The following is a 21,303-nucleotide window of genomic DNA, read 5'->3' on the forward strand; positions in this document are numbered from 1 at the left end:
AGAACACGGAGGAAAAATGGGAGTGCTTCAAGAGCATACTTAACAAGGGAGTGGGCCAGTGCATTCCACAGGGAAATAAATTTAAAAGAGCAAAACTAAACCCTGGGTGGCTAAACTCCAACATTAAAATGTATATTAGAGCTAAAGAAAAGGCCTTCAAAAAATACAAGACTGAGGGGTCATTGGCAGCATTTAAGCACTACAAAGAGTGTAATAAGAAATGTAAAGATGAAATCAGGGCGGCTAAAATAGAACACGAGAGACATATAGCGGAGGAGAGCAAAAAGAACCCCAAGAAGTTCTTTAAGTATATAAACAGTAAGAAAGCCAGGCCAGAGCACATTGGCCCCATAAAAGATGATAAAGGAAAAATGGCCACTGAGGACAGAGAAAAGGCGGAAGTGTTAAATAATTTCTTTTCTTCAGTCTTCACAAAGGAATCGGGGGGCTACACGAAACCCGCTTGTAAGGCCGAACTAAATAATACACCTCAGGAAGTGCCGCCATGGCTAACAGAGGATAGACTTAGAGCTAAACTAGAGAAACTTAACATAAATAAATCCCCGGGACCGGATGGCTTGCACCCGAGGGTTCTTAATGAGCTCAGCCAGGTGATTGCCAGACCATTATTCTTGATCTTTAAGGATAGTTTACAGACGGGTATGGTGCCAGCTGATTGGAAAAAAGCCAACGTGGTACCAATATTTAAAAAGGGGCCGAGATATATCCCGGGTAACTATAGGCCGGTCAGCCTAACATCAGTAGTCTGCAAAATTTTGGAGGGGATGATAAGGGACCACATACAAGACTTTAGTAATGAAAATGGTATTATAAGTAGAAATCAGCATGGATTCATGAAAAATCGTTCGTGCCAAACCAATCTGTTAACCTTCTACGATGAAGTGAGCTGCCACCTAGATAAAGGTAAGCCTGTGGATGTGGTGTATCTGGACTTCGCAAAGGCCTTTGACACCGTTCCTCACAAACGCTTACTGTACAAACTAAGGAAGGTAGGTATGGATCATAAGGTGAGTACCTGGATAGAGACCTGGCTCCAGGGGAGAGTCCAGAGGGTGGTGATTAATGGGGAGTACTCGGATTGGGCGGGTGTGGAAAGTGGGGTCCCCCAGGGTTCTGTCCTGGGACCAATCCTGTTTAATTTATTCATAAATGATCTAGAGGAGGGGATATCTAGTACAATCTCAGTATTTGCAGATGATACTAAATTAGGCATGCCAATATCTTCTATGCAGGATGTGGAAATCTTGCAAGCAGACCTGAACAAAATAACGGGGTGGGCAACCACATGGCAGATGAGGTTTAATGTAGAAAAATGTAAAGTAATGCACTTGGGTGCCAGAAACCAGAAAGCAAGCTATTCACTAGGGGGTGAACCTCTGGGTGAGTCTAGGATGGAAAAGGACTTGGGGGTACTGGTAGACAACAGGCTTGGCAGTGGCATGCAATGCCAAGCCGCCGCAAGCAAAGCCAACAGAATACTGGGATGTATAAAAAGGGGGATTCACTCCAGAAATAAAGAGATTATTCTCCCGCTCTACAAGACTCTGGTCCGGCCACATCTGGAGTATGCTGTCCAGTTCTGGGCACCGGTCCGCAGGAAGGATGTGCTGGAACTGGAGAAAGTCCAGAGGAGGGCAACAAAAATAATTAGGGGAATGGAGGACATCGGCTATGAGGAAAGACTACAAGCACTGAACCTATTCTCTCTGGAGAAGAGACGATTGAGGGGGGATATGATATCAATGTACAAATACTGTACTGGCGACCCTAGCATAAGGAACAAACTATTCAGAGAAAGGGAATACAATAAGACACGTGGCCACTCACTAAAACTTGAGGAAAGGCGGTTTAACCTTAAAGTGCGTAAGGGGTTCTTCACTGTAAGAGCGGTAAGGATGTGGAATTCTCTTCCACAAGCAGTCGTATCAGCGGGGAGCATAGATAGTTTCAAAAAACTATTAGATGTACACAACATACAGGGGTACACAATGTACGGTTAAAAGCAAACACACACGCATCATGGGTTGAACTGGATGGACTTGTGTCTTTTTTCAACCTCACTAACTATGTAACTATGTAACTATGTAAATGTGACCACCCCCCCCCCCCCCTATGCCGCTTCCCTGTCCCCAGCCTCTCCACCTCCTGCCACTCCCGTTCTTCTAAAAGTGCTCCCCCATTCTCCTTTCCTATCCCCTTCACCCCCAGCACCGATTTCCTCCCCCCACACCCGATCCGACCCCCCTGCGCAAACTGGATTTCCTACAGCTACCCTTAGAAGCCGGCATCCCTCCTCTGCCTCTCCCACTGGCTTCAGGTGCTGCAGGGGCTTAGAGGGGATCACAGTATGTCCCCCCCTCACTTTGTTACCCCCCCCCCCATACAGGCCCGCACCTCTGACCAATGCCTGCACCGGCGGCATCCCTATTTTCCCTCCAGCCCCCTGCAGCTCCGGAGCGGGGCGGGTGAAGCTTGGGCTTGGTAAACATGTGTTTACCAGCCCCCTCCCTGTAGTACAGTGGACATACGCAGCAATCACTACATATCGCTCTTGTGTCCACTAAAAGCTGAGCATAGTAAACCGAGTGTTTACTATGTGCCAGTTTATGAATGAATAAGGAGTCTCTATACAAACTCCTTATTCATTCAGGTGAAGTGCTGCAGACAAAGGAGCTTTCTTCAGTCCCTTTCTCTGTCTCAAAAAAAAAAGCGATATGGGGGCCTGTTTAGACCTCTGATATCCCACTAAAGACCCCCCCAAAAAAAATCCCCCCAAAAATATTTAAAAATATAATTGTAAAAAAAAAAAAAAGAACATAGTAAGACCCCTTTCACATGGAGCGGACTCTCAAGCAGATCCGCCTGCTCAGTGGGGGATCTGCCTGCTGATGCACAGCGGACACGGACACAGACCACTGTCCTCTATGGGGCAGTCAGATGGAAACGGACCACCTGTCCTTTGCATCTGATACCATCCAATCCAATCTGCTAGAAGGGGATCCCCATCCGTCTGTTTTTAGCGGACCGTATTGGATCTGATGCAGGCGGGAGTAAGCGGGCACATATCCATTTACATCAGCCTCTCCATAGAGAACAATAGGTGGTCCGATTGGATCCACCTGAAAAACACAGGCAGATCGGATTAATCTCCTTGTTGTCAAAGGGGCCTGGGGCCTTGTTCACACAGGTCATATGCAACGTACCTTTACAGGGATGCACAGGTGTTCTGTGCAGGAAGTCTCACTGATGTCATTTGGGATGTAGCAACTGCACGAACAGAGCCGTTGCTCGCAATTTGACATACATGTAGGTCTGTGTGCATGTCCCTGAGCTCACACTGTCTGCATTCAGGCTCATGCACCGACACCCACATGGATGTCAGATTGGGAACAGCAGCCATGCCTGTACAGCAATTGCATCCCAATTTACATAAATGTGAGTGCCTGTATGGGAATGCACGGAACACCTGTGCATCCCTGTGTGGGTAAATTTTTAGCAAATATATTGTTTTGATAAATATTTGCGCAAATTGGCGCAGGGCGTTAAAATCAGGAGCACCTTCCTTTTATTCTACAGGCCATGTGGTTTCAGAAAATATTTGGTTTGGGGGTTCTAACAAACTCTGAAAGCTGTAACGGAAAAATGGAAACCTCTAGATTTTTAGAGAAATTTTGATATTTAAATTTTTGCATATGTTTGATTTTCACCATTTCGCAAAAAAGCACGATCTAAAATTTACAAATAGTGGCTATTTATAAGCTCAATACAGGTTAGCTTTTATATTTAGTAAGAATTTTGTAAAATGTGCTGTGTTTTTTACCTGCTAATAATGATTTTAGTGTGTTTTTATGAAAATATTGTTTTGATAAACATTTGCGCAAATATCATTGTGCCCTAAAAATCAGTAGTACCTTAGTTGCATTCTACTGGTCATGTGCTTTTAGAAAATATATGGTTTTGATGGACTTTAACAAACTCTGAAAGCTGTAAGGAAAGAAGAAAAAAACAATGGAAAAATTGCAAAAATGGCCTGGCCAGCTAAGTTCAAAAGTGGAGCACAGGGCCTGGCAGCGAAAGGGTTAAGGCTTTCTGCCAGTTCACACCTGTGCATTTGCCACATGTTTACCACAAATTAACATTTTGAATAACACCCTAATACATTAATGCAACGCACTGCAGCACACAGGTTTTGTAACACAGCACAGTGCACCGATAGGAATGTGCACTGTGCAGTATATTGCTTTAAGAAAAGTGTGACATACTGCATTTTTGAAAATGAATGGGCTCCTTTAGGCAACACACAAAATACACAATAGCACGCAATGCACAGGTGTGAACGGACACCCAAAATGTAGAAGTAACACAGTGTTCTGACCTTACAGGAATTCTTGACTTTTTATCGCACAGCTTTTTCCTCCTTAAGGGCCAGTTAACACCAGGCTGTGCTCCTTGTGTGCTCCCATTCAGGTGCTTGTGCACTGTCCTGAAGCTGGCCAATTTCTACTAAACACATACCTAAAATCTATATTTAAACATTTTGGGAATAGTTGGTAATACTGAGATAGGAAGGGGTTCAGGGGATGTAAGGTTGTGGTTTTGAAGTTTCTTTTGTAATTGTTTTGATTTTCTAAGAGGAAAGCTTACTAAAGCTCTTAGATCTGTTGTGGCTATTATTTCAAATCAGATTGGCCTAACCTGGTTAGGTTCACTGTCACTAATCAAGAGTACTTCACTAGTCAAGAGTAAATAACACACAGAGTTTAAAGCGGAGTTCCGGGCAAACAAATTTTTTTAGCTAAAAATACCCCCGGGACAGTCAGGGTAGTGCATTTAAGCAACGATAGCCTCTGAACTGTCCCCAGTTTCACTTACCTGTAAGAAGAAATACTTACCTTGAAAATGTCTTGTCCAGCGCTGCCATCTCAGGTGTGGGCAACTGAAGCCGGATCGTCCCTCTTTGTGTCCTCTTCGGTGACCTCGGAGTCCCAAAATGCCCTGCTGGTCACTTCCGGGGCAGGCGCGGCATCCCTGAACAGCTTCTGTGCATGCCCTGAAGCTGTTCAGCAGGGAATGATGTGCCTGCACCAGAAGTGACGAGGGACACCGGTGCAGGTGCATTGACTCCTTGGATTGATGACACTCATCTCCCAGGAGTCAATGCAAGTAGGAAGTGACGTTGGAGGCCGTGTCCGGAGAGCGAGGAAGAGGAAGGAAGGTAAGTATATTTTCATTAAAAACAAGATAAGTGAAACAAAAAAAAATGTTAATTATCCAATTTTTACTTTTTTAGGTGTTTTTAAGCTAGTGGACGATGCAAACTTCATTTTAGGGTGGAACTCTGCGGATTTCAAATGTCAGAGAAACCTGACAGACACCCTCTTCTGCACCCACTGCCTGCCATCATATCCTTCACACTCCTTTCCTAAATATACTACCTGCTGTCATACCCCCCATACTTCTCCGCTTCAAATATTGCCTATTGTCATACCCTTCACACACTTCTCTTGAATGTACTGTAAAATCCCCAATCACCCAGAACAAGCATACTTAATAGTACACTAGAGGACCACCCTAGGACTTTTCATGTTCCAATAATAAGAAAACTAGCCATTTACTTTCAGGATTAAATTTCATAGGATGCCTCAACTGCTTTAAATTTACTTTAAATTAGGATAAAGAAAGAAATGCAGAGCTAAAAGAAAATACTGCAATGTGCTTGTGAACAAAAGCCCTGTCTATCCAAAACAGGAGATTGTGTTGATTTTAATGAAACTAATGTATCCTAAAAATACAAAAAAATGATCTGTTCTTTAAGGTTGACAATCCCTTCTGTCAGAAAAAGTTTGGGAAGCGTGCAATAATTTACTGATGTTTAGTTAAAGTATGAAAACTTAGCTCTTGCTGTTTCTGTTGCAGACATGAACTCTTGGAAGAAGCCTGTCGACAGGGCCTTCCGTTTGCTGCTTGGGATGGACCTACTGTTGTTTCTTGGCTGGAGGTAATGTTTCAATTGCATTTAATAATATCTTCTTCGCTCCTTTGCTTCAAAGACCAAGTAACAATATGAGCACTGTTTTAGCCATCAGTATATAGAGGTAGAGAACTGACGCAGACAGTATTATACTCTGTGTTTCTGTAATTTTTCTCTATTTCATCTGTCATAAAACCAGTGTTAATTTTGTCAACGAAAACATTTTCGTAAAAAAAACTTTATCAGTGGCCTTTATTACAGTGACAAACACTAAATTAAAAGTACACCACATTTTTGTCTACTGACAAAAACTATAAAGAAAATCAATTCCATTTTCATTAATGAATGAAACGAAATTTTTGAGGCTGGGACATTTACCCTCGTAAACGTCCGGTTTCCACAGAGCCCTGCCTGCTTCTGCTTCCAGCAAGCAAGCAAGCTACTCGAATCCGTAGTGTGCTTCACTTAGCAGCAGGCTGGGCAGCCAGCATTACAGTTCTCAGATGACAGTCCAGAGCAGCACTGTGCATTACAGGCCTCCCGACAAGAGTTGTGTACATTACAATTACAGGCCTGAGGCCACCATCCATCCAGAGCACTGTGTGTGCATTGCAGGCCTCCTCTGGTTACCGGCATTCAGGGCATTGTGCATTACAGGCCATCCATCAGACCAGAGACCACCATCCAGCACTGTGCAGCATTATAGGCCTCTCAGAGTCAGACCACCATCCCAGAGCACTGTGCATTACAGGCCTCCCGTCAGACCACCATCCACAGCACTGTGCAACATTACAGGCCTCCTCCAATCACTGCCCAGAGCACTGTGCAGGATTACAGGCCTCCTCAGACCACCATCCAGAGCACTGTGCAGCATTACAGGCCTCCTCAGACCACCATCCAGAGCACATTGCAGCATTACAGGCCTACTCAGACCAACATCCAGAAAACTGTGTAGCATTACAGCCACCGTCCAGAGCACTGTGCAGCATTACAGGCCTCCTCCGACCACTCTCCAGAGCACTGTGTAGCATTACAGCCACCATTCAGAGCACTGTGCATTACAGGCCTCTCAGACCACCATCCAGAGCACTTTACAGCATTACAGGCCTCCTCAGACCACCGTCCAGAGTACTGTTCAGCATTGCAGGCCTCCTCAGACCACTGACCAGAGCACTGTGTAGCATTAGAGCCACCATCCAGAGCACTGTGCAGCATTTCAGGCCTCCCAGACCACAGTCCAGAGCACTGTGCAGCATTACAGACCTCTCAGACCACTGTCCAAAGCACTGTGTAGCATTACAGCCACCATCCGTAGCACTGTGCTTTAAAGGACTCTCAGCCCACTGTCCAGAGCACTGTGTAGCATTACAGCCACTGTCCAGAGCACTGGGCAGCATTACAGTCCTCTTGGGACCACTGTCTATAGCACTGGGCAGCATTACAGGCCTCCTCAGACCACCGTTAGAGGTCTGTGCAGCATTAAAGGCCTCCTCAGACCACTGTCCAGAGCACTGTGTAGCATTACAGCCACTGTCCAGAGCACTGTGCAGCATTACAGACCTCCTCAGACCACCTTCAGAGGACTGTGCAGCATTACAGGCTTCTTCAGATCAAACCACTGTCCAGAGCACTGTGCAGCATTACAACCACTGTCCAGAGCACTGTGCAGCATTACAGTCCTCCTCACTGTCCTCAGACTGTCCAGAGCACTGTGCATTACAGTCCTTCTCACTGTCCTCAGACCATCCAGAGCACTGTGCATTGCAGACCTCACAGAGGCAAGTAGGACTCAGAGTGAGTCACTCCTATGTATGCATCCCAACTGCTGCACAAACTATACAAAACTGGGACTGGTAGAAAAAGAAGTGAAGATCTATGGGTGTATTTTACATTTGACAGCAAGACCCTTTGCAAACCATGTGGAGCGACACTCACTGGTAAAAACATAACAAACATGAAGCGTCATTGGTGGATAACTCAACCTGAAATTCATACAAAGGTAAGCACAGCACACTAAGCTTCACTTTTGTTGAGAACAGTCCTTATCTATGGACATTGCAGGGATTTTTTTTAACAAACTTTGTTACAGTCAGATTGCATACCTTTTGATATTCGGAAGGTATATCCGTTTGTTTGTCTGTCCATGTTGTGCACTTGGTCACTGAATCTTAATGATAATATCTCTCAGTTGCTGCTTTCCTCCGAATCAAAGTATCTCCCCAAGATATATATATATATATATATATAGAGGGATGTAGTGACTGGGTGGGGAACTGTTAATCATGTTCGCACCGCACAGGGTGCCTTAATGCCTAAGGCCAGCCCTGGGAAGGGCCATACATGTAGTATATTATAGAGAGACAACTTTGAGTGGACTGTGTGGGGTGAGAGAGACAGTAATATCAGATTAACTTGATTTTTTTCCCTATAACCCCACAATTTCAACCCCACAGATACAGAAATCCTCCAATGATGGGCCAATTCAAACCAGCCACATAAACAAGGGTTTTCACAGACAGTAGGTTTGACAAAACAAGCAGCTGCTGTATCTTGCAAGAACATTTCATCGGTTACTTGGATCTAAGAATGAATGAAGCAAAAACACTGGTTCACATTCGCTTTCATTCTCTGTGCAATTGTGGCAAGGTCTTGGTAGCTAGTGTTCTGTTTAAAGTCCTCAAGGTGGCTGAGTAGATCAAAGAGGGCAGGGACATGGACATGGTGTCACTCTGGACGATTTTAGTATGTTGCCCTCTGCAAAAGGCAGCAGTAAAGGCCCGTACACACGGGCAGATTGTCGGCCGAAAAGATTCGGCCGACGACCAATCGGCCGATTTTCGGCTTGTTAGTATGATGCTTCCGACAGCCGACAGCGCACTTTCGGCCGAACAGAATCTGTCGTGCAAGCATTAAAATTTTTGTATCTTTGACACCAGAACGGCCGATTGTTCGCCAGTCAGTACAGATTTCGGCCGACAGACAGCAGATTTGCAAGACTGGGCATGCTCAGAGAAGAAAAAACACAGGGAAAGTTAACCATCACATGACATCACTTCTGCAGTCGGCTGTAGTCGGCTGACAAAATTCTTGTGCAGTCTTTTGCACTTTTCAACAGACACGACAGCCCGGGGACAAAAGATGGCCGATCGTTCGGCCGACGATCTGCACGTGTGTACGGGGCATAAGTCATGCAATAATGTTGGCTTTTTCCATTTAACTAGGGAGCAAGCTGTCCCATCCCATGTTGTTTGCGATTCGGCAGGCCGACTCTTTCAGTTTGAGGAGTCTTGCGATCATTTTGAATGTTCTAGTAGTACAACTTAACCAACGTGTGGGGCAGTCATTTAAAAGAGTAAGGCCATACCGCTCCAATATCTTCAGTGTTGCAATGGAAGACTTGAAGACGTTCACTATTGATCTTGCTTTATCAAAGATTCTCTTAACACTCGCCTCCTTCTGCTGCATCATGTGGACCACAAGGTATGCACCAGACGAGAACACATCTGGTGTCCAGGCCAACCTCTTATGGGAATAGCTTTACACAAGATACAAATTAGGTGGAAAAATAACAATGATACACCAGTAGAGCAGACCGCCTCAAGATCAATCATCTCATCCATTTGATAATTGACTGTCATCATGTAAAAGAATGAAAAAAAATGGGAAGAATGAAAAATTTTGGGCTCAGTCTCACAGTCACTTTCTATCATGGGGGAGTCTTCCTCACTAAAGCTGGATGGTTCTGCTGCTGCTGTGGTTTGTTTAAATGCTGCCAACATATTAATCCTATTGAAAAGGTAGATAAAGATGCGCTGATTAGAAAGGTAGGTTGCTGCACTTACTAGTCCTTAATAGTGACAACCATGTGAAAAATATTACAGTGTGCTATCCAAAAATGGGCATGTGATTCAATAAACAAATAAACATGCATATATATAGTTTGAAACAAAGTAACAAAATACTTAAAAATAACCCAAGTGTTGTATGGTTGTTTTTTCAACAACTATACAACACTTGGGTTGTATAAGTGCCGGTTCACACTAATACGACTTGTCAGGCGACTTGGTCAGCCTGGCAAGTCGTGCACCGTCGCGGTCATTGAGTAGTACAGGACCGGTTTTAATAGGAGCGACACAAATCGCTCCGACTTAGAAAAAGGTTCCTGTACTACTTCGGGGCGACCTGGAGGCGACTTGCATTGACATTCATTTTATGAAGTCCGTGCAAGTCGCGCCGAAGTCACGCTGCACACGACTTCACAGGTCGCCCACTAAGTCGGAGCGACCTAGTGTGAACCGGCACTTAACTAAAACTAAATTGAAATTTGCTGCCGAAATTAACACTGCATAATACCTAAAGAAGGAGTTTTAGAACTTTAAAAGCCTATGCTTTTTATTGTTTTTAGTTAGTCACCAAAAGGTATAATTTTGATAACTTATTTGGTTTAAAGACTATAGTAACTGTGTGCTTTACTTGTCTTTGCTCTGTTGTATATGGAGCCTTACAAAACTGTACTCCAGTATATAGTCAGACTTGATTATTTTATGAAATCACTGACCTGATGCTTCATCCCTGTTCTCAGCTCTGGGTAGGTATGCCAGCCTGGTATGTTGCTGCTTGCCGTGCTAATGTGAAAAGTGGCGCTATCATGGCCAACTTGTCTGATACAGAAATTCAGCGTGAGATTGGTATAAGCAACCCTCTCCACCGACTGAAACTGCGCCTTGCCATCCAGGAAATGGTTTCTCTTACAAGTCCCTCTGCTCCAGCCACGTCACGCACGGTAAGACCTCATGATATGGTTAGTATATGCAGTTACCTTAGAATAAAGAGTAGTGGAAGTAAAACTCAAGCTAAAACCTTTTTTCATGGAATTGACTGTCTGGGTGGATTTATGATGCTGTTTGTGTTCTAGTTAGAGAGATTTTGCCCTCATCCCATGTTCCAGTGAAACCCTATCACACAGGGTGGCACTGGGACAAGATATGAATGGAAATTTCTTCAATGGGGAATTAAAGTGTTACTAAACCTAGGATTCTGCATTCACTATATCTGCTCTCCCACATTACACAGAATATGGAAATGCAATTATTTTAGTAAATATAAAATGCTAAATACCTTTTCTCATCAGCAGTATATAGCAGTCTTGTGACTTCTGTCAGTGTTTGGCCGAGCACTGGTTAAAGCTTGTAGGAGAAGTTTTAATTCTGCTCTGACTCTGACTATGAGGCTGCATGATCCCTGACTTTATGTCTGGACAGTGCTGATTTCCCCTCTGCTGATCACATGCACCCTCTCTCCCTCCCAATAAAAGCATGTGCAGAGTACCTCCAAGCCACCAAGGCTCTGTACTAACAGCAGATGGATTGGGGACAGTAAAAGAAGGGGAGGATCAGAGGAGACAGGATTAAACAGCCTTTTTACACAATTTAGAGGATTAACCTCTTAGGTTACACAATGAGTATAATAAGCATGCTTTACTGCATACACAAACTGATTTTACTGCTGTGGGTTTACTAACACTTTAAGCAGCAATAATATCTGATAACAGTTTTAACTCTTCTCTGCCCAAATGCTTAACCTAAAATAGTTTTAGCTTGAACTAAATTTTCCTGTCCCTAAAATCCTGTATAGACCGTTGAGTGTTTTTAGATGTATGTATGTATGTATGTATGTATGTATGTATGTAGAATAACGTCCACAGGGATTGCTGCACTTAAGAATTTTCTTTTATTGGAAAAACATCCAAAAAATACATACTAGTACAATTGCAGTGTATTTCATCATAATAATTTCGTGCTAGTAGGATGACGCCCTTCCTCAGACAGAAACACATCGAAAGCATCTAACACATACAAAGACTTATATATTCTCACCATCAATCAGGAATCCACCAAGTCGTCAATCATTAATTGAGTCAAATAGGTGTCTCCAATCAGTCATTAGGAAGACTGAGATAAGGTTACAAGTGTTAAATCCTTCCCCCAATACAATTAGTAATATCCAGTTTATTTCATCCTATTGGTAAAAAAAAGAAGACATTTATCATGATAGCAGCCACAATATATACCCATTAGTTACCAAAGCCCAAACGCTAGTCATATATTCATTACTGTTATCACTGTTGCAAATACAAGAAACGTTGACTTACATTCTTTCGATCACAAAGGAGTATTCATAAGAATAGATATAAATCAAGCTCAGAATTTAAACCTTTTGGTTGCAAAGTTTCTAAAAAATGAATCCACTGGACTTCACGCTTTGTCTGCTGTAATTCTCGGTTCCCCCCTCTCCTATTTCTTTGTATACTATCTATAACCATAAACTTCAGTTGGGACACCAAATGTCCTTTCTCCAAAAAATGTCTTGCTAATGGCAGTTGTACTAATTTGTCCCAAATTGAGTATTTATGGCGAGTAATACGATCTTTAACCTTCGGGGTTGTTTCCCCAACATAATAAAAGCCACATGGGCACTTGACAATATACACAACATATGACGATTGGCATGTATAATGATTATTCATTTTTTATATCCTATCCCCTATGTGGATGTGAAAAATAATTTCCTTTGATCATTGAGGTGCATTGAATGCAACTCAAACATGGGTATGAACCTGTATTTCTTGTTCCTAAAAATGTCACACTAGGGCTGGGTTCAACATACTGGTCAGTCTTAACTAACCTATTAGGTAGGGTTCTACCTTTTCTGTATGAAGGTAGTGGTGGTGCACGGAATTCAGGAATGTTGGGATAATTTTCTCTCAATATAGGCCAGTGTTTCATAAATATTTTTTGTATATTAGCCGAAAATAGGTGAAACTGACACAAATGGGATCCTTTTCTGGGTACTACATATATCTCTAGATATCATCATTTGTTTTGTCCTTTATTAATTACTTCTAAAGGATACCCCCTTTGTGTCAATTTCTCACCCATCTCCTTCAATTATTAGTTGACTCCTAGGTATTGATCTAAAGACACCGGTTGGGTGAAAGCTGTGATAGTGTGACAACTGATTCCCATCTGTCGGCTTAATGTACAGATCACTAATGATCCGTCCATCTTCCATTGATAACATTGTATCCAGAAATTAAATATTTTTCCGGCTACAAGTCATATTCATATTAAACTTTAGATCTGGTATCAGGTAAATAAGATAGTCATTAAACAACGATAGGGTCCCAATGCCGCCACCCCAGACTACAAACATGTCATCCACAAATCTAAACTAGCATTTACAGTGCTTCATAAACTGAAAAATAGAAAAAATAAATAAATAAATAAAAACGCTCCCGTCTCTGCAGACGCCTCTGGCGTAATGAGCTGCTGGAGCTGTGACAGCTGATTTTTAGGAAAGGGGCAGGGACACCACCCGGTGGCACCGCCCTTTCTGACGACGTCAGTAATTTATTCACTGCACCTGAGCAGTGCATTATGGGGCGCTCATGATGTCAGATTCCTATAAAAAAGCTGTGAAACTCAAACAGCTCATTACGCGGGAGGCGTCTTGAGAAGCAGGAGCTTCTTTTTTTTTTTTTCTATTTTTCGGGTGCGGGCGACGTGATTAACGATGGATTTACATCGGAGGACACTATTTTTTTATTTTTTTTAATAAAGGACTTGTCAAAAACTTGCTTTTGTCTTTATGTTTTATTTTTTGTACACTTTTTTGGTGAATGGGTAGGGGTACTATTCACCTGATATCCATTCACATGGGGGGGCGGGATATGGGGCCCCCTTGTTAAAGGGGGCTTCCAGATTCCGATAAGCCCCCCACCCGCAGACCCCCATAACCACAGCCCAGGGCTGTCGGAAAGAGACCCTTGTCCACATCAACATGGGGACAAGGTGCTTTGGGGGGCACCCCAAAGCACCCTCCCCATGTTGAGGGCAAGTGGCCTGGTATGGTTTAGGAAGAGGGGGCTGCTCGCTTCCCCCCCCCCCCCCTTATCCTTTCCAGCCAGGCTGCTTGCTCTGATAAGGGTCTGGTATGGTTTTTGGGGGGGACCCCCCGCCGTTTTTTTTTTTTTTCAGTTAAAATCTGTACCAGACCAAAAGGGCCTGGTATGGACTGAGGGGGGGACCCCATGCCGTTTTTTGGCATGTTTTTTTTTATCTGTATTGCAGGGAGCCGACAATACATTACAGCCGCGAGCAAGTTTAAATGACATTTTTTCCTTTAGAAATACCAGTATTGCTGCAGCAGGCTACATACATCGCACAAATGTGCCCCTTTACAGGCACATTAGGGGACCCCCCAGGCACAATATTTAAAGGGATTTTTCATTTTTATTGTTTCACTTTAAGCATCATTAAAATCACTGCTCCTGCAAAAACGATTGTTGTTAAAAAAAATGTTTGCATTGGTACATGGCCCCAAGGGCAGTACCCGGGTTCACATACACTTTTTTTGGGCAATAACTTGAATTTAAGCCTTTAAAATGAGGACTTTGGATTTTTCATGTTCGAGTCCCATAGACTTCAATGGAGTTTGCATGTTCTAACAAACTTTTCCCCTGTTCGCGGTGTTCTGGTGTGAACCGAACCGGGGGGTGTTCGGCTCATCACTAATAAAAACTGCCTCATCTATGAAATTTGAGGTTGAGGCTTTAAAGTGTTTTTGTGCACTGTATTGACATTTTTAAACATTTTAGACAATAGGACGTTTATGGACCTTTAAATCATTTATGGTCTTTATCACTTTAGCGCAGCTTTTTTACTTATATAATCTCCGGGATGCTTGTCACATTTAAGTTGCTGCTTTGATTACTCTTTTGATATTTAGCGCAGTTTTCTTTATACCATTTTAGACAATACAGTGTGGTACTGCAGAAAAAGAATATCGTAATCTTTATAATGAACCTCTTATGCTGCTGTTTGGCAATTGGAATAAACTGAGGGCTTTAGCTTTGTTTGGTTTATTTTTCCTTTTGAAAGTGTAAACCTTTCAATACCTTTTAAACTTGTGTTTGCTGCTTCTGCCATTCGATTATGGCCTAGTGCTGCTAGATACAAGCAATAACTACTGAAAAAATGAATTGAGTGCTGCTACTGTATTATAACCAAGTACCAATGTAACCCTAAAAAAATAATCTATTTCACGTGCTAATTTTTTAATGTTAGGATTAGGGATTGACCGATTATCGGCAAAGCCGATATATCAAGGGCCGATATGCACTTTCCCCAATATATCGGAATCGGCCCCTGAGGTTACCGATATTGCCGATATTTCGGGAAAGTGCTGTACCGGAGTAATGTCTGCAGCTAGAGGCATCACCCCGGTACCAGCTCCATAGCCAGCGGTCGGCTATCTTGTAATGACAACCGATGCGGCTGAGAAGCCCACTCGGCTGTCATTACAAGGAGCGGGAGAGGATGTCCCCCCCCTCCGCCACCTTCCGCAGCTCACCCGGGTCTCCCGTCCCACCGGGAGACCCGGGCATTCTACCTGCACGGCCACATTCGGCTCTGATTGGGTCACCATGTAAAAACCCGGAAAGTGGTGTCATGACATCACTTCCGGGTACTCGGCACCAGATGAAAAAAAAATGGCAGCATTCAATACAGCTAAACTTGGTTGTTTTGAATGCTTTTAAGTGCAGAGGAGGGGTTTGGCGTATTTTAGACCCCCAGATCCCTCCACAACAGTACCTGTCAAGTGTAAAAATAAAAATGTTTTAAATGTACAAAAATATCGGCCGATACCGATATTCAATGGCCAAAATATCGGTATCGGCAATGAAAATCTGATATCGGTCGATCACTAGTTAGGATATGGTGTCACTGATGCTGTCCATGAGAATCTTACTGTTCCCAAACACTGCATACAACTGAAAGGCATTTCCCAAGCATTTCATTCGAATGATTGGTGTTTTTTTTTATTTATGTTGCTGTTGAAGACACATAAAGTAGAATGCCTTCTATATGTTGAATTGTATTTTTCAAAATTACTTTTCCCATTGCTTCCTGTTCCCTATGGCAGTGACAAGCCCCACTTCCTTTTTTTTTTTTTTGACAAATTCTATTTTTTATTTTCAGTTTTCAATAATTGGCAGAATCCATTTTCAAGATGCATCGCCCATTGTCTTGGGTTTGGATTAAAGTTTTCAGTTGTGAGAATTTACCATGACCTTCCCTAAATAGCTGCCTCAAATTTTTAGTTGTAGTATATTGTAAGGGTATTGTAAGGACATGACCACCACAGATATGTCACCTACAGGCTAGAAAACCAGTTAGGCATGTGTTTTATTTGATCTGTGCACTAATCTCCTCTTTCCTATTTTCCATCTAGTCAACAGGCAATGTCTGGATGACTCACGAAGAGATGGAAACGTTAACAGCAACAACCAAACCTGTAAGTTGTCAACCTTTTTTACTCTGTTCATCATCATTATTTCATTTTCAATACCCATTTTTGTTTGTTAGCGATGGTTGTTGGATAAAGCAAACCATACTTCTCCCCTATGGCCTTTGAATTTTTGGGGTATCCAAAATATTTTAAGGTAAACTAGTAGATATAATACAATGCTCTGGGCTTGCCTTGGGCATTGAGAACCTTATCTTTTTCTGTTGGTGAAAAAATGCAATAGGTGTATCCTGTGATGCTCCTGGATTATCACACATTTGTTATATGGAGACAGGTCTCAGTGACCCTGCATAGGAAGCCTCATTTGTACCTCTGAACTTAAATGAAAATTCAACAGAATCATAGTTAAAACTCTCTTGAAGGTTCATACTCTGCATCTATTCTTTCTTCCCACTCCCTGCATGTGCTTTAAACGCTTCTAATGTATGTGTAGGTTAATGTCTGTTTGCCTATATGTCTGCTCTTATTGCTGCTTGCTCACTACTTGACTTTCTGATTTGTTCTTTTTAACAACCTAACCACTGTCAGGAGACTAAGGAAATCAGCTGGGAACAGGTAGGTTTGTTGTAAGGTTATCTCCAAAAGAAAATAATTATTTGCATCAAATTGTTATTATAACTGCTCAGATTGAACGGATGATAGCTGAAAGCTCTTGGCAGTGTCACACAGCACCACCTACTGTTGTATTTGCATACTGTTATATGTAGTTTTCTTAAAAAACATGCTATATTTTGTGGGCTTACTTGTGACCTCCAGTGTATCCAAAGGGCTACAGGCATACACAATAAATAAAATATAATGCAGAAGATACACACAATATGCCACCCACATTGCTCAATAATATGCATTACAGTCATAGCAATAGCACTGTACAAACAGTAGGATCATAATAAACTAGGAAAAAATCATAGGAAGGGCAACACATGTGAAATCATTCTCCATTCACCCTTGTTGAATAAGGAAAGTGAAAATATATATTAGAAAATAATTTTGAACCCACCATATGTGTTTCTAAAAAGAGATAATTGCGCCTCAGGAAGAAAATATATATCAATTCACTGCCCATTTGTTATACCTGCTCCTGATTAAATGGATGACAGCTGTAAGCACTTAGCAGTGTCACACAGCATCACCTACTGTTGTATTTGCATAGAGAGCAGGGGGGCTGGCAGGATCACCAGATCTTTCACACAAAGGAAGCAATATAAAGATACTTTTTAACACAAGTAGATGATTGAACATACACACATCAGGAATATGAAATGTTGGGGAAACATATTCTTTGGGTTTTAATATGCTTTTGCCTTTAAATTGTAATTGGCTAAGAGCCTAGGATGTGAGTGTTACATATAAGAGTCCTTCCCCTTTCCCCTATGTGTACTGCTGGGACCTGACGTCATTCTAACAAACTATGTAGCAAAGTGGTAGCCATCAGCTCTTTTTTAACTTACACAACTGATACTTTGTTAGCTATCAGAAGCAAACCTTAAAAAACAAATGTTTTGGGGAATTTTTGTTCTTTTTTTTATTTTGTAGTGCGAAATAAAAACCGGCCCATAGTAAAAATATGTCAATATTTTGACGTTTAATACCGGTGGTATGGCAACAGCTAGCTGCCATAACTTTAGTATCATGTTTTACTAAGAGCGATTCCGTGTCGGATAAAACTCGTCCTGTGGGTGCACTTTTAGGGGTGGCGGGAAAGGTGCCCCTCCTCCTGACGCTTCTTGGTCGTTTCCGGGTGTTTCCGGGTGTGCCCATCCAATGTGGCAGTTTGCTGGGCAAGAAGCTGAGTGAGGGCAAGATGGACCTCACTCGGCTCTTTGCCTTTTGGAGGACCTAAGCGACCTCTGACGTCACTTACAGTTCCTGGGCATAAACAAATGATTTTTTCTTTTTTAAAGTCAAAATGTCAATTTTATTTTTCTTTTGATTTTAAAGGTAAATTAGAGATCTGGGGTCTTTTGTGGACCTGTCATGCTTTTTTCTATTGCAGGTGATATATTTGCATTCCTTGTAATAGGAATAAAAGTGATAAAAAAAAAAATGTAAAAAATGAAAGCGACAGTGCTAAAATAAAAAATAAATAAGAAAAGCGCCCCATCCCTCCGCGCTGAAATTTTACGTAAGTCGCGCCAGCATATGTAAACGATGTTCAAACCACACTTGTGAGGTATCGCCGTGATCGTTAGTGTGAGGGCAGTTATTCTAGCAGTTAAACCAGAAAGCAAGCTACTCATTAGGGGGGAACCTCTGCGTGAGTCTAGGATGGAAAAGGACCTGGGGGTACTGGTAGACAACAGGCTTGGCAGTGGCATGCAATGCCAAGCCGCTGCAAGCAAAGCCAACAGAATACTGGGATGTATAAAAAAGGGGATTCACTCCAGAAATAAAGAGATTATTCTCCCACTCTACAAGACTCTGGTCCGGCCACATCTGGAGTATGCTGTCCAGTTCTGGGCACCGGTCCTCAGGAAGGATGTGCTGGAACTGGAGAGAGTCCAGAGAAGGGCAACAAAAATAATTAGGGGAATGGAGGACATCAGCTATGAGGAAAGACTACAAGCACTGAACCTATTCTCTCTGGAGAAGAGACGATTGAGGGGGGATATGATATCAATGTACAAATACTGTACTGGCGACCCTAGCATATGGAAAAACCTATTCAGAGAAAGGAAATACAATAAGACATGTGGCCACTCACTAAAACTAGAGGAAAGGCGGTTTAACCTTAAAGTATGTAGCGGGTTCTTTACTGTCAGAGCAGTAAGGATGTGGAATTCTCTTCCACAAGCAGTCGTATTAGCAGGGAGCATCCATAGTTTCAAAAAACTATTAGATGGGCACCTTAAAGACCACAACATACAGGGGTATACAATGTATGGTTAACAGCAAACACACACACACACACATACATCATAGGTTGAACTGGATGGACTGATGTCTTTTTTCAACCTCACTAACTATGTAACTATGTAACTATCTTTCCAAATGTACAAGAATTGGGTTAACTAATGTGTTTTTTTTTTTAATTAATTAAAGTGTATTTTCTCCAAGAAATTGCGTTTGAAAAAACGCTGCACAAATACAGTGTGACATAAAATATTGCAACAATTGCCATTTTATTCTGTAGGTTCTCTGCTAAAAAAAAAAAAAAAAAAATGTTTGGGGTTCTAAGTAATTTTCTAGCAAAAAAATACTAATTTAAACTTGTAAACAAGACATTTCAGAAAAGGCCTGGTCAGCAAATTGTTAAAAAAAACAACAGACATAGTTTATATATTGTTCCTGATCTATTGAAATCTATCACTGATAGTAGTAGAACAAAATTTATTTTTTCTTTTTTTTTTACTTTAAGATTTATATCAAATTAAATAACTTTGGAAAGTCAATGCCAACGAAAGAAAGCTTTTTTTCCTTTTAAATAATTGAATATACAGTAAGTATATGTATGTATTGTAAGCAATAACAAAGATATATATTGTTGGAATAATAAATCTGAAATGTGAAAATGGTACTATAGCTTAACTGGTTTGGAAACCACCACAATCCCCTACAAAAAAAAAAAGAGTTGCACTGCTTGTGTGAAACATGTCTCATTAAAGCGGAGTTCCACCCACATTTACAACTTAACGAAATATTTTTTAAACAAGAATTGGGCTATAATTTTTTTTTTTTTTGGATTACTTACCTTATTTTAGAAGATTGTTTGTTTGTCCAACTTCCTCCTTCTGCGGCTGCGGCCCCGGACGTCACTTCCGGTTTCGCATTGCGTCCTGGGAGATGTGTGTCATCAATCCCAGGAGGCAATGGGCATGGCCGGCCGCTCCTCTGATTGCCAATCGTAATCTACAGCACATACGCGAGATTGCAATCGGCATCCTGGGTAGCCAGAAACCAGGAAGAGGGACACAGCGGGGGACACAGCGGCTTCAGATGCCCACACCGGAGATGGCCGCACTCTGCAATCAATTTCAAAGGTAATAAATTATCAACAAATACTGTACTGTACTGTAATCTAAGCATAGTGTTAATGTTATTGGCCATTTGTTAGTATTCAGGGGGTATATTTAGTTTAAAAAAAAGTGTTTTCAGCCGAAACTCTGCTTTAATTCAATACAGAAAATATATATTACCAGTACTGACCACAAAATGTGGTTGGATTGTGTACTAACCACCTATATTCCAAACATAACTATGAACATCTAACCAATATAGGGCCAACATACAAAACTAATATAAGTGTAATAACTGCTGGCATAAGAAAAAAGAAAAAAAAATGGAAAACTAGTTAGATCCTGGGAAGTCCATACCCATATGTTGCTGCAAAAGCGTATTAAGGGTATTCACAGATCAGCGTCATGCATATGTATGTAACTATGAAATGCTTTATAAGGGTAGTGTGCAATCATACAATCAGGTTCACTGAAAATGATCTGGAAGTGTGCTTGGCATATTTAGATGTGAAATAATTTGAATTGTTTTTAGGGGTTGGGATGCCGTGTCTCTTTAATATTGCTGTAATAAATAAATGTTACATTTTTTGAAGGGATTGTGGTAGTTTCCTTTCTAGTTTATCTGTGGCCAGAACACAAGGTGGTATGGTTCTAGATTTGTTTAATTCTGGAGCTGAACTGGTTAAAATTTTAGGGAGTATTTTTCATTTTGTTAATGAAGCTTACCTATCTTACTCTTACAATTACTTATCTTAATTGTTTTTAACAGATCCTGGCATACGGTGACATGAATCATGAATGGGTGGGTAATGACTGGCTACCTAGTCTCGGATTACCCCAGTATCGCAGCTACTTTATGGAGTCCTTAGTGGATGCCAGAATGTTAGACCACTTGAACAAAAAAGAGCTTCGAGGACAACTCAAAATGGTAGATAGTTTTCACAGGTCAGTACCATACCAGCCTGCTCCTGTTAGAGTGTAACATTA

At 41.8% G+C, this 21,303-nt stretch overlaps 1 protein-coding gene across 4 annotated transcripts in view; it reads left to right on the plus strand.

Annotated features, from left to right (window-relative positions):
* The window catches only part of PPFIA3 (PTPRF interacting protein alpha 3), a 417,083-nt gene that overhangs the window by 355,358 nt on the left and 40,422 nt on the right, over positions 1-21,303 (plus strand). For 3 of the 4 annotated variants that reach the window (XM_082273791.1, XM_082273792.1, XM_082273793.1), the window contains exons 19-23: positions 5,938-6,019; positions 10,575-10,775; positions 16,286-16,348; positions 16,889-16,915; positions 21,086-21,261. In XM_082273791.1, the coding sequence (XP_082129917.1) occupies positions 5,938-6,019; positions 10,575-10,775; positions 16,286-16,348; positions 16,889-16,915; positions 21,086-21,261 (549 nt within the window). The remainder of the gene's footprint in view (positions 1-5,937; positions 6,020-10,574; positions 10,776-16,285; positions 16,349-16,888; positions 16,916-21,085; positions 21,262-21,303) is intronic. The other variant, XM_082273794.1, reaches the window with a different exon arrangement.

The sequence above is a fragment of the Pelophylax lessonae genome (assembly GCF_965119305.1).
Source record: "Pelophylax lessonae genome assembly, chromosome: 12".
Taxonomy (NCBI): Eukaryota; Metazoa; Chordata; class Amphibia; order Anura; family Ranidae; genus Pelophylax; species Pelophylax lessonae.